The sequence below is a fragment of the Zingiber officinale genome, chromosome 6B (assembly GCF_018446385.1).
Source record: "Zingiber officinale cultivar Zhangliang chromosome 6B, Zo_v1.1, whole genome shotgun sequence".
Classification (NCBI taxonomy): Eukaryota; Viridiplantae; Streptophyta; class Magnoliopsida; order Zingiberales; family Zingiberaceae; genus Zingiber; species Zingiber officinale.
This window is the reverse complement of record NC_055996.1, coordinates 122,196,700-122,216,682: the sequence shown is the minus strand read 5'-3', so window position 1 is coordinate 122,216,682 and position 19,983 is coordinate 122,196,700. Positions and strand designations below refer to the sequence as shown.

The 19,983-nt window shown below is 37.0% G+C and overlaps 1 protein-coding gene and 1 long non-coding RNA gene across 5 annotated transcripts; one reads left to right on the top strand and one right to left on the bottom strand.

The window, feature by feature from the left end:
* Positions 1-276: 276 nt before the first annotated feature.
* On the bottom strand, positions 277-19,446 carry LOC121989305 (probable pectate lyase 12). 3 transcript variants are annotated; one of them, XR_006114219.1, is made up of 5 exons: positions 18,923-19,446; positions 17,910-18,807; positions 17,619-17,830; positions 739-873; positions 503-635 (listed from the first exon to the last, which is right to left on the bottom strand). XR_006114219.1 is itself a non-coding variant. In XM_042543260.1 (4 exons), the coding sequence occupies exons 1-4, from the start codon at positions 19,072-19,074 to the stop codon at positions 425-427; spliced, it is 1,473 nt and encodes a 490-aa protein (XP_042399194.1). In that variant the 5' UTR covers positions 19,075-19,446; the 3' UTR covers positions 277-424. The 3 variants fall into 3 exon arrangements, 2 of the variants coding, with proteins under 2 accessions (XP_042399194.1, XP_042399195.1); XM_042543260.1 differs by lacking the exon at positions 739-873 and having other exon boundaries at positions 277-635; XM_042543261.1 differs by lacking the exons at positions 503-635; positions 739-873 and adding an exon at positions 4,728-5,339.
* Positions 10,093-12,535, top strand: LOC121989307. 2 transcript variants are annotated; one of them, XR_006114221.1, is made up of 3 exons: positions 10,093-10,687; positions 10,810-11,267; positions 12,286-12,535. It is a non-coding gene; the product is annotated as an uncharacterized LOC121989307 (long non-coding RNA). The 2 variants fall into 2 exon arrangements; XR_006114220.1 differs by lacking the exon at positions 12,286-12,535 and having other exon boundaries at positions 10,810-11,998.
* Positions 19,447-19,983: the final 537 nt, after the last annotated feature.

The window sequence follows — 19,983 nt, the reverse complement described above, 5'->3', positions numbered from 1 at the left end:
ATTATTGTAACAACGAAATGAAAAGTTTCAACTCAAGAGAATAGCGAAGCTCTGCAAGCAAGGTTAGACATAAACATATAAGTGTTCTTCCACATTCCAGATTAGAAAAATATTCTACACAGGAATCTTTTAAAAGCTACCAATTCCCACATTTTTTATCATACAGAGAAAAAAAAAAATTTTGGCTTTTTCTTTTACTTTTAGCAAAGTTGAATCTTGATAATATATATATATATATATATATGCACAGGCTCATGGTAGAGCTAGAGCATCCACTCGCAACAACAAAACACAATATATATATAGTCCAGCTATAATGTCACAGGCTACAACGAATTCACCTTTGCTACTACAAGATAAAACACATAAATAACCAACAAAAGGAAAGAATTTACCTTTGTGATATTAATCTTCAATCAGTCTGCTATCGATGCAAACGGAGTGCGATGAGAGCAATAACGAAAGAGGAACAGAAGTGAGGTGTAATGCAGTAAGTGAGAGGCGTTGGTGCACCACTGGAGAACACCATTCCGAAGGACCCATAGCCAAGAACTTGTTCGCCACTACCAGCACCTTTATCACCGTCTGCAGAGCCATAGCTGACACTGGAGGACCCTGCACCACCACTGTTGTCTCTGTGCCACCAAAAGTAAGCACATTGTGAGCCTCCATACAGATTTCAGCTGTTTCATGTGTATGAATTACTGAATGTATGTGAGAAAGATTGTAAGATCATACATGCAAAAGGAAACAAGGTGTAACACTATCCTTCCCTAATAAATGTTTGTAGCCACTGTTTGTTCTCCCCCTCAATCTTAGTATCAACCATAATCTCTTACTGGCATTTGATCCATGCCTTGCACAGTTTGTATTCTAAGAAAACAAAATTGTAGTTAAGCAATGAGCCATGTCAAACAGGAAATAATTAGTTATGTTGAAAAGTCAGGAGAAACCCAAGACTAGTAGGATTGCGATTTGTTGTTTTGTTTTATTTATTCTTTATTTGCCTCTAGTTTCAGGATTCTTGTAATATTTATTCCCTTTAAAGTAATGGAATGATGAGCCAAATCTTCGCATACAGAACCAGAAATAGTAGCAAATGTTTCTGCTAACCTTATCGCGCCATTGAAGCCTCTTCTATCTAACCCTCTGCCTTCTCCACCTTTTGACAATTACTCATTGGCAGATTACCCAACACAAACTAACTGAAAGAAACTCCCAAAAATGCTCTTAGTCAGTTCTTGTAATCAAAGGCGAAGGCAGTATGACTCTCTCTGAGTCTCTGGAACTTGTCTACCTCCATCTGATGATGCACCAGAATACTGAGGAAGCAGAGAACTTTATCACAATGGCATAACTAATTAACTCAATGGAGCCAAAGAGATTTGGGACATTATCTAAGAAATCTATTCTGATCTTGAAAACACATTTCAGAGTTTGATCTGTTATCCACCCAAGTTGACAAGGTACACTTTAGGCTTACTGAATACCGTAATGACACATAATAGAGATATATCTTTTTATGATGCATAGTGGGACTGTGCAAGGGAGGATTTTCAGTGGGGTTAGTAGGGCACATTCCCTACTATAAATTGTGGGTAAAACAACTAGTGATTTGATCACAACTAAGGGTTAGAAAAAGGAGGTGATTTCTATTTTAAAAGAAAAAAGAAAAAGATGTTATTAGGTCTCCCACACCCCTTGCCCGTTTCACATTGTCAACTAAGTGTAATCGTCATTGCTTGTATAGTTGTGTCAGGGGAGAAAGTGACGAACTGACTTCCTTAAAGGAGATCAACAACATCAGCATAAATCCTTCTAACACTTCCGCAAGTTCCATAAGCAAATGGAGGTCTTCCATGGACTTAACCTCCAAGTTCTAGTAATCTGATACCCATCATCCTTTCTTCATTTTTCTTTCCTTTTATGAAGTTTTTAATAGATATGTTGGAAACAATTTAATTTTATTAAATAACTATATTATTTAAGTTTCTTATGATTAATTGCTTTATTCATATTAATTAATGAAGAGACAATGCTCACATTCATGGAATGTGAGAATGTAGTTATTTCAATAGATTTTAGGGTCAATTCCACTGGTATAAAATATCTCGTTGGGTGCCCGACCTCCCCATGTAAAGGGTTGTTGCGCTACAAAATGCCCCCATGACTTATATCTTGCCGTGGAATCATCGATACTAGGTTGTTTAGGGTAAAATATATCACCTTTTGCTCTAACGGAATGTGAGAATGTAAGATTTAATTGAAAATAAAAAGATAATTAATTGCACATTGATGAAATATGAAATGAAAGGTTGGAAAAATAATCCTCCCTCAACGTATTAAATATTTTTTTTCCATCCAAAAATTAATCAAGAATAGAGGTCAAAAGGAAGAAATATAATTTTCCTTATTATTTTCTGTATCCTTAAAGATTATTATGAGTTAAGGCAAGACATGATTTCCCTAACATATCATATTGAGAAAATCATTTTGTTCAAATTTTAGGTATTAAATGATGTCCTACATTGAATTGGACATGCTTGGAGCAGAAATTGAAGCGGTCCTAGCATCCTTAGCTGATTATTTTAATCAGTTTGTGTTGAATTACAACATGAATAAAATGGATGCAAGTTTGTCAAAGTTGCTAAATATGTTTCAAGCAACTGAGAACCTCTTATTAAGAGAGAAAATCCTACTATCATACTCACTGAAAAGGGAGAATCTGCTAAGTTTACACCCAATGGCAAAAACTTTAGGAAGAAGTAACAGGTTCACCAAAAGATCTCATGGTGGAAAATTGGCTAAGGAAAATGAGGAAAAGAAAACCAAAGGAAATTGTTTCCATTGCGATAAGCCCAATCATTGGAAAAGAAACTGTCGCCTCTATTTGGCTTCTCTGAAGAAAGATAAACCATATGAAGGTTTGTCTAATTTATTTATCAATTTAATGGTTTGATACTTGGTGTATAGATTCTAACACAACGTCACACATTTATAATACGTTGCATGGGTTTAAGGAGACCAGAAAGCTAAGTGATGGGGAGTTGAAGTTAAAAATGGGGGCAAGTGCAACAGTTGCAATAGTCACTAGTAGAACTTTCTATTTAGAGTTTTCATAGAATATGGTTTTAGTTTTGGAAGATTGTCTTTTTCTTCCATTAGTTCATAGGAACTTGGTTTTGGTTTCAAAACTTGCTACTTCTGGTTATGTTTTTTATTTCAGTTGAAAAATTGTTATCAAGTTAAATAATAAATTTTTGGTTTCTAGTTACTTGAATGATGGTCTTTATTTTTTGAAACCTATAGATCATTTCATTAATAATATAGAGACTAATGATTCATCTAATGTGCATCTTTAAAAAGAAAATGGATGTTAATCAAACATGTTTGTGACATCTAAGGTTTTGGTCATATTAACATTGATCGTAGCATTAGGTTGGTACAAAATGGTCCTTTCAAACTGTTAAAGGTTGGGTCATACCCAACTTGTGAGCCTTGCTTGCAAGGGAAAATGATCAAAGCTTCTTTTATTGGAAAAGGAGTTAGAGGCACAAGCACATTAGAACTAATACATTCGGATATGTGGTCCATTTAATCATGCTGCAAGAGAAGGTTTCTCATATTTTATCACTTTTATTGATGACTATTCTAGATATTGTTACGTATATCTAATAAAACATAAGTCGGAAACCTTTTGAAAAGTTCAAAGAATTTTGATGTGAAATAGAGAAACAACTTAGAAAATGATTTAAAGTCCTTAGATCTAATAGGAGTGATGAATATATTTAAGATGATTTCAAGGATTACTTAAAAGAAAATGGAATCATTTCTTAATTAACTCCACCTGCCACACCTCAACATAATGGTGTCGTTGAAAGGAAGGATATAACTATATTAGATATGGTTTGTTCTATGATGAGTATGTCAGAATTGTCAAATTTTTTTTAGGTCATGTTGTTGAAATAGCTATTTACTTATAAAACAGAGTTAAAAAAAAAAACAATACATATGAATTTTGGATTGGAAAGAAACCAAATTTAAATCATTTGAGAATACAGGGTTGTCTTGCTCATGTTAAAAGTCTAAGTTGGAGAAATTAGGATCAAGAACTGATAAATGTTTATTTGTGGGATATCCCTATCAAGATATCAAGATATTCTTCTTTCCTTATTTGATTTTTATATCCCTTGATTATCTCTCTAAATATTGCTCTAATTAGAGAGATACTTCTTCCTATATTAGACGCTAAGATTAAGGAATCTAATTGTTGTAATTATTGTTATATTTCTTCCTATATTAGACCCTATAATTAAGGGATATTATTGCTATAATTATTATTATACTTCTTATATTAGACCCTAGAATTAAGAGATTTGATAATCCCCTCAAAGTCTATATATTGTAATTCGTTTAGTGAATATAAACGGAAAATATTTTCAAAAATTCTCCCTTGTTTATTTTGTCACGGTATCAATGTCAAAACTCTGAGATCAAGTCTTCTTTGGTCTGGTTTCTTGTCGAGCTCCAAGATCTCAGTGGTTTGTGTAGGATCGTTACACTTGAGAGGGGGAAGGAGGGGTGAATCACGTGAATTTAAAAACTTAATTTTTACAGTTTTATAAAACAAGTACGCAGCGGAAAACTAAAAACAAAAAATAGAACAAACACACAAAGAGTTACTTGATTTGGAGCCTTTGACAACTCCTACTCTAAGACCCATAATCTCTCGGACCGTATCGACGGACAATCCACTAAAAACTTCTTCCGGAATCGTCGGAAGAGGAAATCGAATACAAGATATCGAAGAAAGGAAAGTGTAACCACCTACACCCCCTTTTACAAATAATAAAGAGATGCAATAATTAACTTCGTTACCAACTCGTAGAAAAGGATCCAGAAGCGCTCAAGAGTTGGTGTCGATCTGCCGGTCACATTAGTATAGCAGCAATTGAACGTGTTTGCAGCAGTTGGACATGTTAGCAACAACAAAACGGTCTTTGCAGTTCGTAAAGAAGATGTGTGTTGAAGGCTGCTCGAATAGGGTTTGTATGGACTGTTGGGGGTGCCTCCAACTTGTCCGAGGTGCCTCCAGCAACAATTTTTATCCCCTTATCTTCGGAATCGATAAAACTTGTAACTTGCAGATTTTATCCTCTGGAAAGCGCCTTCAAAGCTCTCCAAGGTGCCTCCGGCGGCAAGCTTCAAGGTGCCATCATCCGGGAGGCGCCTCGTGCCCTCCCACACGGGGACTTCGGCCGAAGCATCTGAGGCGCCTCCACTTGAATAGGAGGCGCCTCAGATCACTATTCACCCGAGGCTTGAGTCACTTTTTGCTCCTGCAAAATGCGTTAGTCCAAATAACAAATTATACATAAAATAGCATTATTAATTAGATCATGTCTTTTTGAGACAAGGATCTAATCATGATCTCAATCTAAATTTTCAAAATGGACCTAAACTGGATATGTGCCTAAAGTTCCTAATTGGGACTCGTCCTCATTGGACACTCTCCTCTAGTGACTTACTTTACTTATCATGCAGAATCGCTTAATTTATTTTTGACCCACTAAGTCTTCCCGCCAGTTATCAAGTCCGCAGACCTAATTAGATTTCGGCGTCCTGTGGACCTAGCCGAACTTCCAGCCATATATCAGTCACTCCTTAACCTATCTGGACTTCTACACCAGCTATCAAGTCCTCTAAACTTAGCTGGATTTTAGCCTGGTGTTAGGTCCTCTAAATCCATCAATTCCTACACATTTGATAGGAAGGTTAGATCACACCTAACTTTAATCTATTTGTCATTCATCAAAACTTAGGTTTGATCATTGGTGTCAATTGCACCAACAGTTTGTTCTTTTTTTTCGAATTCTTCTAATCTATTTTCTTAGAACAGATCTCTTAGTACTTGTTTTTGGTTAAAATCATGTCTTTGAAATGATCTGAACATTTTCTCATTCGATTTAATGGCAAGAATTATTCTGCTTAGGTATTCCAATTTCAGATCTTTGTTAAGGGAAAGGAGTTGTGGAATTATATTAATGGGGCAAATCCTGCACCCAACAACGAGGAGGAGGAATATGTGAAATGGAAAGTGAAAGATACTCAGATTATGTCTTGGATCCTTGGAAGTGTGGAACCCTCCATACTTCTCAATCTTAAGTCTTATAAGACCTCTAGAGAAATGTGGGACTACTTGAATAAAATTTACAACCAAAGTAATATAGCACGAAGATTTCAATTGGAACTCGAGTTGGGTCAACTCAGTCAAGGGAATATATCAATCCAAGAGTTTTATTCTTCTTTTGAAAATCTTTGGGCCGAGTACACTGATATTGAGTATGCAAGTGTGCCTCCTGAAGGACTCATTACTATCAAAAATGTGCATGAGACTAGCAACCGTGATCGAGTTAAGGGGGAGTTTGAAGCAATCAGGTCCAACCTGATGAATAGAGGACCAGTTCCTTTATTTGATCTTTATGTAGGAGAGCTTCTCACGGAAGAACAACGGCTCATTACACATGCTCTTGGAGCAAAAAACTCAATATTCTACTCTAATTCAGGTTATCTATGCTGCTCAAGGGTGGTTTAAAGGAACCAGAGATATGACTAATATTCAGTGTTATAGTTGCAAAGGATTCAAGCACATTGCCACTAACTGTACTAAAAAATTCTACAATTATTGTATGAAATCAGGGCATATCATCAAAAATTGTTAGCCTCCAAATAAATCTAAAACTGCCTACAATGTCTCAGTTGGTTACTCAAATGCCCCTAATTCGAGTCAGTCTTCTATTACTCCTAAAATGGTCCAACAAATGATAGTCTTTAGGCCTTTCAAGTAATAAAAATTCTAATTCTAAGCCTTGGTATTTTGATTCCTGGTGCTTTAAATCACATGGCCAACACTCCCTTGCCTTTAAATAATGTTAAAAAATATGAAGGAGATCTTCATATTAATACTGTCGATGGTAATTCCTTACCTATCACAGATGGTAGAGATATTTTACCCTCTTTGAATACTATTTTTGGTCTCCTAAGTTGTTCACTAATATGATATTTGTCGGTCAATTAGTTGACAACAATTGTACTTTCAAATTTTCAAATTCTGGTTGTCTTGTGCAGGATCAAGTGTCAAAAAGATGATCGCAAAGTGACCTAAAGTGGGATGTCTTTTTCCTTTGTTTCTATCTCTCTTTTCGATGTCAAATAATGTTGCTTTTAATGTTGTTCAATGTGATAATCAAATGTGGCATAGACGTTTAGGACACCCTAATTCTTATGCGCTTTGAATCTTCCTTAAATCTGGTTTACTTGGAAATAAAGATTCAACTTCTTATGCCAATACCGATATTGTTGATTGTGCATCTTACAAACTTGGTAAAAGAAAAACACTTCTTTTTCCATTGCATAAAAACAGTACCACCAAACTTTTTGAACTCGTACATACTGATGTATGGGTATTGTCGTTGTAATTTCTCATGAACATTACAAATACTTTGTTACATTTATCGATGATTTCACTCGTTTTACTTGAATATATTTTTTTCGGTCTAAAAGTGAGGCTTTCTCTATATTTAAAGTCTTTCATGCTTTGGTTGAAACATAATTTTCTGCTAGAATCAAAATCTTGCAATATGATTGAGGTGGCCAATATATGTCAAATGAATTTCAAATTTTTCTTCAAAGTCATGGGATCATATGACAACGTTCTTGTCCTTTCACTGCACAACAAAACGATATAGCTGAAAGAAATAATCATCTTCTTCTTGATGTTGTTCGCACTCTTCTAATTGAGTCTTGTGTTCCCTCTCATTTTTAGTGTGAAGCTTTATCTCCCAACTTGAGCAATGATTCTCCCTACTTTCGTTTGTTTGGGCATGTAACAAATTATTCCAATCTTCATATATTTGGATGTGTTTGTTTTATTCACCTTCCTGCACATGAAAGAAATAAACTTACTACCCAATCTATCAAGTGTGCTTTCTTAGGGTATACTGAACCCAAAAAAGGATTCCTTTGCTATGATCCTCATGCTCGTCGAACTCGTGTCTCTAGGAATGTCATTTTTTTAAAAAAAATCAGCCCTTCTTTAGTACACAACAGACCACAGAATTCACTTCCCTATCTATTTTACCACATTTTCCTGAGTCACCAACACTAATTCCAAGGTTTCAACCTAGTTATGTTTATCGTAGGCGTACTCCTTCTGCACCTGACCCTCTTATAGGTCTCCCTGAAGTTCCTCCACATCTTCTTGTGGCATCTAATCTCATTTTCAATAATTCACCTCCTCTTCAAAGAAGCTCTAGACCTCACAAACCTCCTGGAAGGTATAATTTTTCAAATCCTATGGCTATGTCTACTACTTTGTCTTCTATTTCCATTCCCACTTGTTATAAACAGGCTATAAAACATGAGTGTTGGCAACAAGCAATGGAGGCAGAATTCAAAGCACTTGAGGAAAACCATACTTGAGACATTGTTTCTTGTCCTTCAAATGTTAAACCTATTGGTTGTAAGTGGGTTTATACCGTGAAACTCAAGTTTGATGGATCTTTGGATAGATACAAAGCTCAATTAGTTGCACTTGGCAATAAGCAAGAATATGGCCTTGACTATGAAAAACTTTTGCACCAATTGCTAAGATAACCACAGTGAGAATCATTCTTGCTATTGCATCCTCTAAATCTTGAATGAGGATCTTAAAGAGGAGGATTACATAGCACTTCCATCTGGTATATCAATGACAATATCACATGAAGTTTGCAAGCTAAGAAGCTCATTGTATGGATTGAAGTAGACACCTAGAACATGGTTTGAGAAGTTTCGCACCACTCTTCTCACCTTCCCTTTCAAACAAAGTCAGTATGGTTCATCACTTTTCTTTTACAAGACAACCACTGGTATAATTTTTCTCTTGGTCTATGCTGACGATATTACCATCATTGGTAATGACAATGAATTGATCATTAAGCTTCAAAATATGTTGCATAGTACATTTAAAACGAAAGATATTGGGCAGCTCACATATTTTTTGGGGGCTGGAAGTTCACTCTCAAGATTATAGTTTGTTCTTAAATCAACATAAATATATCCAAGATCTTATTGAGTTTTTTTGGGGTTGGAAGTTCACTTTCAAGATCATGGTTTGTTCTCAAATCAACATAGATATATCTAAGATCTTATTGAGTTAGCGGTTTTAAGGATACTACTGCTGTTGATACGCCAATGGAGGTGAATGTGATGTCAAAAAGATGAAGGCAAGCCTGATCCTTTTTTATATAGACAACTTATTGGCAGTCTTATATACCCAACAATCACAATGTCTAATATCTCATATGTTGTCCATATAGTTAGAAGATTGATGCAATCACCTCAACATCTTCATCTTGTTGCAGTTCGTCGCATTATTTGATACTTAATTTGGTCATCTACTCATAGGTTATTTTTTCCAACAAAATATGCTCTTCAATTGGCTGCATACAGTGATGTAGATTGGGTTGGCTGCTCGGATACTAGAAAGTCTATAATAGGTTGGTGCATTTTTCATGGAGATGCCTTGATTTTCTTGGAAGTGTAAGAAGCAGGATTGTGTCTCTAAATCTTCCATGGAGGCTAAGTATAGAGTCATGTCTGCAACTGGTTCTGAAATTGTGTGGTTACGTGGTCTTCTCTCCAAACTTGGATTTCCTCTGCCTACTCCTACTCCACTTCATGGTGATAATACTAGTGCTATTCAAATAGCTGCAAATCCAATATATCATGAACATACAAAGTACATAGAGTGGATTGTCATTACATTAGGGAGGCCTTTATTCGAGGAGTGATCACTGTAAGATACAATAAATTAAATAATAAGTGTTATTAGAGATATAACCTTATTGGATTTTTTAGAAATTTTTACGAATTTTTCTGAATTTAAACGAAATCCGTATGACATGTTTAAAGGGATAGAGCTATTAGGCTTAAAGAAAGACTGTTTAGAATAGCAATTTAAGTGGGAGTTGATTTAAGAATTAACTTAGGGTTAAATTAATTAAACCCTAGGTATTTAAGTAACCAGTACAGTGACCTAGGCTTAAACGTCGTTTCCTCTTTCTCACCTCCTCGATTTCTTCCTGCGTCTCCGCTGCTGAGATCCGGATCACGCCAGCACCGTCCGACTCACCACCGGTCAGGAATCCCATCTCCTCCACCGCTTACCCGAGCCATCGCCCTCTACGAATCGTCGTTTCCTACGCAGGTTGGTCCTCAGCCAAGAGCAAGGAATCTCGATGTGCCCTAGCTTTGATCGACATCGCCGAGCCCTAACCTCTTGGCCTCCTCCCAATCCACCGCTGCTGGTGGCTGAGCGCCACTTGACGTCGCCGCCCCTTGCGCGTGAGGCCAGAGCCCTCATCCTCTCCTTGCATCGAGGCTGTTCGATTCATCCGGCACCGATCATTGAGAGATGGTCATTGGTCTCCATCGCACGTTGTCAGTCGCTCTTGGGTTGCCGATCTTCCATCCCTTCTGATCGTCACAAGCAGAATGCCGTGATTAGCTCTGCTGCCGCCCCTCTTACTTGCGGTCCCTGAGCGACTACTGCTATAGTGAGGTCGTCGCCCAATTTCTCCTCCCTTCTCATCTTCAGTCGTCATCATGAGCTGCTGTGAGGGCAGTGGGCATTCCCGACTGAATGGTAACAAATCCCTTAGCCTAAGTTTTGTTGATCTATGTTAGATTTGATTAGAAGTTGGAATTACGTTGTGGATTAAGAATTGAGTCTAATGCTTGAATGTAAATGTGTTGATTGTGATTTAGGTTTGGCGATTTGGGAGATCAGTAGTTTAACCTAGCTTCGGCTACCAATTTTCGGCAGCAAATGTCTTCGGTCGTGGGTCAACAGCTATGCAATCGTATTTGCATAAGTTATGGAGGTAATTTCGTGTATAACTGGATTCGAGTGTAGTTGTTGAATGATTAATGGTTGAGTTTGATGAATATTTAAGCTTAGAGTTGATTAATCTAAAGGATGATTGTGTTAATTGAGGATTAAACCTAATCAAATGAAGAAAATGGAATTAGAGGGACCTAAACATCTATTTGGGGTGTAGGCGTGGATCGTGATACGATTAGGTCTATCCTAATTAGTTTAGAGAATTTAATTTAGCTATTTGATTCATTTAAAGATAGCTAATGGTATATGCTGATACAAGACTTTGATTGAGACGGGTGGCACGATATGGGAGTCATTTAGCACGATCGATAGATAAAGACAGGTACTTCTTACCTTGATTCTTTAGTACTTTGGCCTTAGTGCATAAGTTAAATATTTGGATAGTTGCTATATTTACCTTGGCTCCACTCATATTTTTTTTTAGCTTGATACTTATCTGTTTAATCTTTGAGATGATCGGATCCATGTCTATACAACCTCTCGTTGTCATCCATGATATTGAGAAGATATTAGATACCGTGTTTACTTGTTTTGATTGTTGCTTATTCTTGTACCTTATTGAGCATGCTGACTTTTATTGTAGCTTAGCTGACTGCTATTTATATATGTGATGACTATTGCATCTTGCTCATCATGTCATTGCATGCATGTTGACGACCATGTCTTCCTTGTGGTTGAGAGTCGTTGGCCAGAGACGCACACTCGACCACTCATGGGTAGTAGTAGCTGGAGTACGTGCCGCTTGTCCTGTCATACTCCCACTCAGTCACTCATAGGTGTAACAACTGAAGTTGCGAGCAGCAGGGACCCGTTGCTACGTAGCTAGTCAGCTACTATGCAAATTGTCCACTCGGTCACTCGAGAGTAGTGGTGTACAGCTATCATTGTCCTGGCCTCTCAACCATAAGGGGTCGTAGTGCAGAGAGATGGGTGGGATTGACCATCCGTGTATATGCTTTTCTTATTATATTTGCTTATGTTGTTGTTTTTATTGTATCCAAATGACTGTGATATGCTTACATATGATGAGTTATATGCCTATTGCATGTGTTAGACACTGGCTTACTTATTGGCAGTATGTATATACCTCACATATTACCCTTATAGTTATGAGCAGTACTACTGCAATTCCTCACTAACCCTAACTTTCTATTACTAGCTTAGTATATAGATTCAGGTATGGACATTCATTATGATATCTCTGTAGTTCATGATACTATTCCCTATGAGATTGTATACCTTTGGCTCTCTAAATATATATTATGCTCATGCACTATCTGTCTATTACCTACTGAGTCATTAGCACTCACCACCCCTTGAACTGGTTTTTCTTTCATCAGAAAACAAGTAGATGGTACAAGGACACTTGGGGGATCCTGATTGTCGGTCCCACGTCACATCTGAGGACGGTTTTTCTCGTTTTGTTTTCTGCGTTATTTGTGTTTTGAATTTGTGAACTTGGTATTGTAATAACTCGATGTGGACTTGGAATTTAGTTTTGTGGTTGCGTGTATTTTGATTTGTTGTTGTATTAAGTCGGGTCGGCTCGTAGTTAGTCGTTTGTGGTTTTGCGATTGTTATTTTATGACTTCCACTGTGTTTTGTTTCAGCTGTGTGGATTGTTTATCAACTACGTAGTTGTATTTACTTTCAGCCGTGTGGGTTGCTTATAAACTATGTGGTTGTGTTTACATCTAGCAGTGTGGGCTATCGATAGCTTGTGAGTAGCCTTCTGGCATTGTATACATGTTTCATTTGTCACTACTACAGGGAGGTGTTGTCCGATTTTCGTCAGACAACCTTACCCTCGGGGCGTGACAATCACTCTTTCTCATCTTACTACTAATCTTCAAATAACTGATGTCTTTACAAAAGCTTTGAAAAGTCAACGACACAAGTTTCTCAGAAGCAAATGGATGCTGATAGACTTACCCGCATCAATTTAAGAGGGGGTGTCAAGATATTCTTCATTCCTTATTTGGTTTTTACATCTCTTGATTATCTCTCTAATTATTGTTATAATTAGAGAGATACTTTTTCCTATATTAGACTCTAAGATTAAGGGATATAATTGCTGTAATTATTGTTATATTTCTTCTTATATTAGACCCTAGAATCAAGGGATATTATTATTATAATTATTATCAAACTTCTTCGTATATTAGACCCTAGAATTAAGGGATTTGATAATCCCCTCAAAGTTTACATATTATAATTGGTTTAGTGAAGATAGATAGAAAATATTTTCAGAAATTCTCCTTTATTTATTTTATCAATCCCAATATGACTATTGGATTCTATTTTTATAATCCTACTGAATAAAAGATTTTTATCAGTAGGAATGCTACTTTCTTGAAGAAAATTATAGCTTGAATGAAAATAGAACCAATGCTGAGAAGTGATCAACCAAGGCAGATACAGAAGAAGAAGATATTGTCTCACAATCCAGTTGAAGTTCAAGAGCCTCATCGAGTTTAAAGGATAATAAAACCACCAACTAGATTCACATTGTCAAATGAGATTTATCAAATGAAATCTGTGGAGTCTTACGAAAAACCTACAACTTATGAAGAGGCCATGAACGATAAAGATTTAGAAAATTGGGAAAGAGCCATGCAATCAAAGATGGATTCAATGGTTTCTAAGGAGGTCTGATGTTTAGTAGATAAACCAGAAGGTTTAAACTTATAGGTTGTAAATGGATCTACAAAAGAAAATCATGACCCAACAGAAAGGTAGAGACCTACAAAACTAGGCTTGTGGCAAAAGGTTATAACCAAAAGGCTGGTATTGATTATAAGGAAACCTTTTCGCCAGTTGTCATGCTAAAATCCATCAAAATTATTTTAGCAATTGTTGCACATTATGATTATAAGATATAACAAATGGATGTCAAAACATAATTCTCAAATGGTTATAACTAAGAAGAAATATATATGGATCAGCCGGAAGGTTACATATTTCATAGGGATAAATCAAAAGTGTGCAAATTGCTAAAGTCACTTTATGGTGTTAAGCAAGCATCACGCAATTGGAATATTCATTTTGATAAAGCAATCAAAGAGTTTGCTCATTAGAAAACAAAACACATTGGGCGTAGATTTCACTTGAAACATGACATCATACATTGAGGAGATAATGTAATAACAAAAATTGCTTCAGATAATTTAGCAGATCCATTCACCAAATCACTTTTTCAAAAGGTGTTTGAGAAGCATAGTGATGCTATGGGTGTGAAATACGTAAGTGCAAGTGGGAGACTATTGAAACTATATACCCTCAAAACAATTTATTTAATATTAATCATGTGTATATTATATTTTGGGTGTATTTTATTATAATTAGTATGTGATATTACTTGGATATTTTTATTAGATTATACTTATGATTAAAAAATCAATAGTGGGGAGTAATAATTTAATTGTAACTATCCAAGTCGTTCTAGGTTATAAAAGAATATAATGTGCCGCTGTAAGATGGAATGATTTACTCCATCATTGAGATATTAACCTTAATCAAATAGTGAGTGTAATATAAGTATTACATACACTGAACTAATCAAGATCAAGAATATATACAAGTGTTATTGTCAAAAATATATTCTTTCACAAATTCCCTTTTATCCTTAGACCTAAAAGATTTATAAATATTTAATTAAAATCTGCACAATTATAATTTATCAATTGTTGATGCTAAATTAAAAGTCATGTACATATTTAGTGGGTCATGTATATGGTAATTAAATTATATAAATGTTCAACAAGAAACCCAACATTCTCAACTAAAGAGAAAGATATTCAATTCAATTTCCATTAATGATTGGACTCAAAGAAAATAAACCGGTGTTATTTAAATTAGTTTTATATTTATATGATTATATATAAATCAATGTCTCAAACTTTTTTAGAGTTAAATTAAGTTATGGAAATTATGATTAAATAAATTATATGTGTAAATTTATTTTGACAATGACCCATATGAAACATTATATGGTTGGAAGGATGAAATCTCACTTTTGTATGTAAAGATTTTATCAATATCTATTTTAAATATCAAATATAATCCGCAATGAGTTGATGGACAAAATTGTGATTTGATGGATATCTAATTACAGAATTCAAATAAGTGATTAAAGTAATCATGGATATTGATTAATTACCATCCATAATTTGAAATTTAAAATCTCTAAAGATCCCACGTAAATCTCTCTAAGTTCTTTATTTAAAGGAACCAATTGTTCTATAGATTGACCATCAGAATCAATATAACAAAAAAACATTCACATAAGTTAGAGAGAGCATAAATACCTTGGAGGCAACACACTTGAGTTGCTCAAAAAAATCCAAAAGGTTGAATAATATACATTTATTCTTAAATAAATATTATTGATTTATTGTTTTTAATCAAAATTATAATTTGATACAATCAATCCAAATTAAACTAACAACACTCACTTCGCAGCTTATAAAAGGGGCCAAAACCATTAAAAGGAGATTTCTTTAGTCGACTATAAAAGAATAATTAAAGTTCCTAACTAAGAACAAGATATCATAACCTTCTCAACCTCAGACATTACTAACCTCACTTTGGCTAATTTTTCATGACCTCCCTAGTTCAATGCCACTAACTTCCTAAGAGTCTACTTCATCCAATTGCACCACACTAATCCACCTCATTCCAATTCCCATAAGACAATAATGACAAAGCCTACAAAATTTAGCCAAGCTCATTTGAAATGTGTTACTTAGAAGTTAGAACTTGACCAAATTGAATCCAATTTAACTAAGATTTAACCACCTCGGTTGAACTTATACCAGTTCAAGCAAACTCAACCCTTTCCAAACTCCAACTTAATATAACTCCTATTACCTTAACCTCATCTAGCCCATCATTTAAAATCAAGATGTGAATTGGGATAAAAAATTATAACAGACTTCACTATCTTTTGCAAGTTGGCAATAATAGTAATAAATGATGAAACAGAATCACGCACGAATTAGTTGAAGTCAAGTTTCTAATAGTATGATGATTCTTAACAAGAATACTCTTGTTTTTTGACAGAGTTAGAAAGAAAAATGAGCAAGAATCATATAATAACCCTTGTACATCTTAAGAGAGTTATTTTACATAAAGATAATTTCAGTAAAAACATATATAAGGGTTTATGTTTAGCGATGAGAAGTTTAATCAGAATTAAGTTAAAGTTAATAGAACACCAACATTTATCCTTTTCCAGCAAGGAAAATAAAAATAAATAAATATTCTTTGACACAATAATGCTACTTCAAGACTTCAAGTGGGAGGATGCTCCTTTGAGATTGAATTCTCCAAGTAGTATCTATTTCTTCTGTAAAACTGCCTAAGAGTGCAATTTTACCAAATAGAAGCACTGTCCAAAAAAGGTATCCAGAAAATAAAGGGACTTTAAAACACTCATATCCAAAGAATTTCAGTTTCTACTAAGGACGTGGTATGCCATGTGGTGTTTCTAAATATTCCTACAGTGAACCTAGTCACATGCATTGACGTAACCCTGTTTCTTTTATTGTTGTTTTTATAAGGAACATTGTCTAGAATCATTCGATTTGTTTTTTTAATTAACCTTGTAGCTGGATTACTTTTTATTGTAAAGAAGTGTTGTTAAGAGTCATCTCAATTAGTTTTTACTATTTTTCTGGATTAACCTTGTGACTGGATATAGGGAGAGGTGTGCATTTCAATTATTTTTGGGGATTAACCTAGTAGCTGTGCTGAGTGGGAGACTGCACGCTTATCAAATTATGGATAAACTAAACCATTATACTTTTTGTTGGGACAAACTCAGTTTACAGGGATTGAAGGGCCTAGGACATGATTAGTTACCCATTTAATATTCAAGGGAAAGAAATTTTAAAAAAAAAAGGCAAGCGCAAATAGAAAAGTAATGGACCTCTATTATCCTCACTTGGTACTCTCTTTGTCACCTAGCACCCTCTTCCCGTTGTCATAAGCATCCTCTCCCACGGTCCAGTCTCCTTTACCTTCCGTTATAATTAGTTGGGAGCTAGATGCAAGTTGGAATCCAAAAGACTGAAACTCATTGTTTTTTTTAAGTTAGGATCCAATTCTTCGGACCAACTAATCAAGGAGATGACGGATCCAGTCCCACAAAAGTTTTCTGCTGACCATTAGAGTAAATCAGGAAGTGCTCATAGCGAACGGCCCAACAAATTAACATCCCTAGTTTGTCAACCCGTGGGAGGAAAATGTCATTCAATGCGTCATAGTTGGTAGTTGGGAATCGAAGAATGGATGCTTGAGAGACTACATGAACGATATAAAGGCAAAATTAAACTTTTTCCCTCATTTTTGCTCGATTTAACTAATCCATTAAGAAAAACCTTCTTGCCCCACTTCCCTATTGATTCGATGCTAATAATTAAAGGAGGAAAAATTCTGCAACTTTAACCAAAATGACTACAATTGAAGTAGTTTAAACTATAATGATTATAATTAGAGCAATTTTAGCCAAAAGTGTTTTAAAGCAAAAAGAAGCTTTATAAAAGTTGCTCCGACTCTAATTAGGGCAGTTTTCACCAAAGCAGATTTTTGCCATAAATAAATAAGGAACAGAAGGTAAAGGCTTTAATAGAATCCAATGCGAATGCGAGGATAACGTGAGCGTGGTCCATACCTGGCCCCGCCAAGGACGCCGGCGTTCATAGTGAGCTGGTCGATGAGCGCGGCAGACTTAGGGTCCACGCTCTCTGCCATGGCGTACTTAGCCTCCACCCCCGCTCCGGCCCCCGACGCCACGAAGAACGCTCCGTTCGCCATCACGTCCCCCTCCGTCCTCCAATTCCACTTGCTCCAATCCTTCTCCTCCGTGTCCACCCGCTTCGTCACCTGCACGCTCACCTTCAAGCACAGCCCTCGTCCATCGATAAAAGAAGATCGAGCTCTAATTAAATATTTAATAACTCGCCTCTTTGGCGTTCGAGTTGGCCGGAGCAATGTAGCGGTTTCCCTGGCTGTTGACGGTTGGGTTGGCGCTGCCGCCGATGGCGTACATCTCCCACGAGGTGAAGTCGTTGTTGACCACGTGGAAGTAGCCTCGGCGGCAGCGCGGCATCCGCTGCACGAGCTCCTCCCCGAAGCGGTTGAACGCGATGGTCACCTGCATCCCCGAGTCCGGTAGGTAGTCGTCGCTGTGACCGAGCAGCATAACATCGTCATGGTGAGAGAAGTAGCTGTTGGAGATCGTGATCGCCGTGGAGCCCATGATGGCATCGATCAGGCCATCGGCGCAATAGGACAGCGCGCAGTGGTCCACCCAGATCTTGCGGCCGCTGTAGATGGAGATGCCGTCGCCGTCGGAGCGCGTCCGCCAGCCGTAATGCGTTGGCGAGGCGCGCACGTTGGCCTCGCCCGCTGAGACGCAATGGTGGATGTGCAGGTTGTGGATAATGACGTTGGATACATACTGGAGGGTGATACAGGCGCCGCCGGCAATATGGACTACAGCACCGCGTCCGTCGATAGTCTTGAAGCTATTCACCAGAAGCTCCTCATTGAGACGGATAGTCATATCGCGGGCGAAGGTTATCCAGAGGGGGCCATCCTGGATGGCGCCGTAGCGGAGAGTGCCTGGAGCAGGGTTCACCGGGTCACGGTCCGACGGGTCCGTGACAACATAGATCGGCCCGCCCTTGCCGCCAAGTGCGTCACGGCCAAACCCGATGCCACACTCAGCCAGCCTCTGCCGGTCCTCCCGCCAGTCACTGCCGGAGCACCGCCAGCAGTCGTCGATCGGGTTCCCCGTGATGCACTGGTCCTTGTCGCCGGCTGCCAGGAGCGCGCGCCGGTTGGAGTACGCCACCTGCCTAAGAAAAAAAAGGCCCAAAATGCAACGATCATCATAATACAAGCAAGAAAACAATGTGCATTCGCGCAGAGAGGAGAGATGAGAAGAGCAGAAGCATTCAGTAAAAATGGTACCTTTGGACTTCACGGGCGACGAAATCGGGATCGGGGTGGGCGTGAGTGTGGGCAGAGGAGTTGGGAAAGGGCAGCGCGGCGGAGAAGAAGGGGAACGAGCAGAAGAGGAGGAGAATGTGGGTAGAAAGGCAGCAGAGGTGGCGGCGGAGCATGGTTGCTGCCTTGCTGGAGCAGTGATTACAAAGATCTGGACTGTGCGGAAACGAGAGAGGGTTTCAAACGATGATCGAGAGAGTGAGAGGGGAAATCTGTAATGAGGTTAGGGTTCTCGGGATGGGAACGAAAATGGGATTTTGCTGCAAAAGGTGAAATCCTGCCCCACGAAAATGGGGTTTTGGGCACGAAGAAAAAAAAAATGATGAACAGATAACATTCAACTTGGGGCGACCGGCCCAGCCAGTTTTGGAGAGAGAGGGTGAGGGTGAATTAGAATGGAAGAAGAGGCGAGGAGGGGGCAGTTCTGTTTAATGGACTGTCGAGCCGTGGGGAAAGGAAGTATCTACTCTCTATCGTCTCCTCCCACGCCAAAGTCCAACCATTCTTAAATGGTTCTAGGAAGGATTGAATTTTTTTTAAAAATTATAGAATGTATATATAAACAAAACCTCTGGGAAAAAAAAACTATTGAAAATGTCTTGTCTGATATTTGCAGTGTCATATTAAAACTTGCTTTTATCTCTTTAAAAGTAAAAATAAAAAATGCATTTTTGTTTTGAATAAAATATATAATTTATGATAGTTTAAGATTTATTTTTAATATTTATATATAAATATTCTTTTTTTTCTTTTCACACTAAAAATAATTTTATAACTTATTAATAATTTTTTCTATCTATTTTTATATAAAAAATATACACTATTATAATTCTTTTTAGTCTCATATTTTAAGATTTACAATAACACCGTGAGTAGAAAAATTTGAGTAGAAAAATTCTTATAAATATTTATTTTTATGAAAGAGAGTCTAATGGATGTTTGCATCATTTATCTCCAAGAGTGGAATAACATCCAAGTGAGCACGTCATCTTATTGTCACAACAATCAACAATCTAATATCTAAA

Coding starts and splice junctions, on each gene's coding strand:
- LOC121989305 (XM_042543260.1), bottom strand. CDS start 19,074: ATGCTCCGCCGCCACCTCTGCTGCCTTTCTACCCACATTCTCCTCCTC. Junction 18,808..18,922: donor GTCGCCCGTGAAGTCCAAAG/GTACCATTTTTA, acceptor TTTTTTTCTTAG/GCAGGTGGCGTACTCCAACC. Junction 636..17,618: donor GGCGTCCTTGGCGGGGCCAG/GTATGGACCACG, acceptor TTGGTGGCACAG/AGACAACAGTGGTGGTGCAG.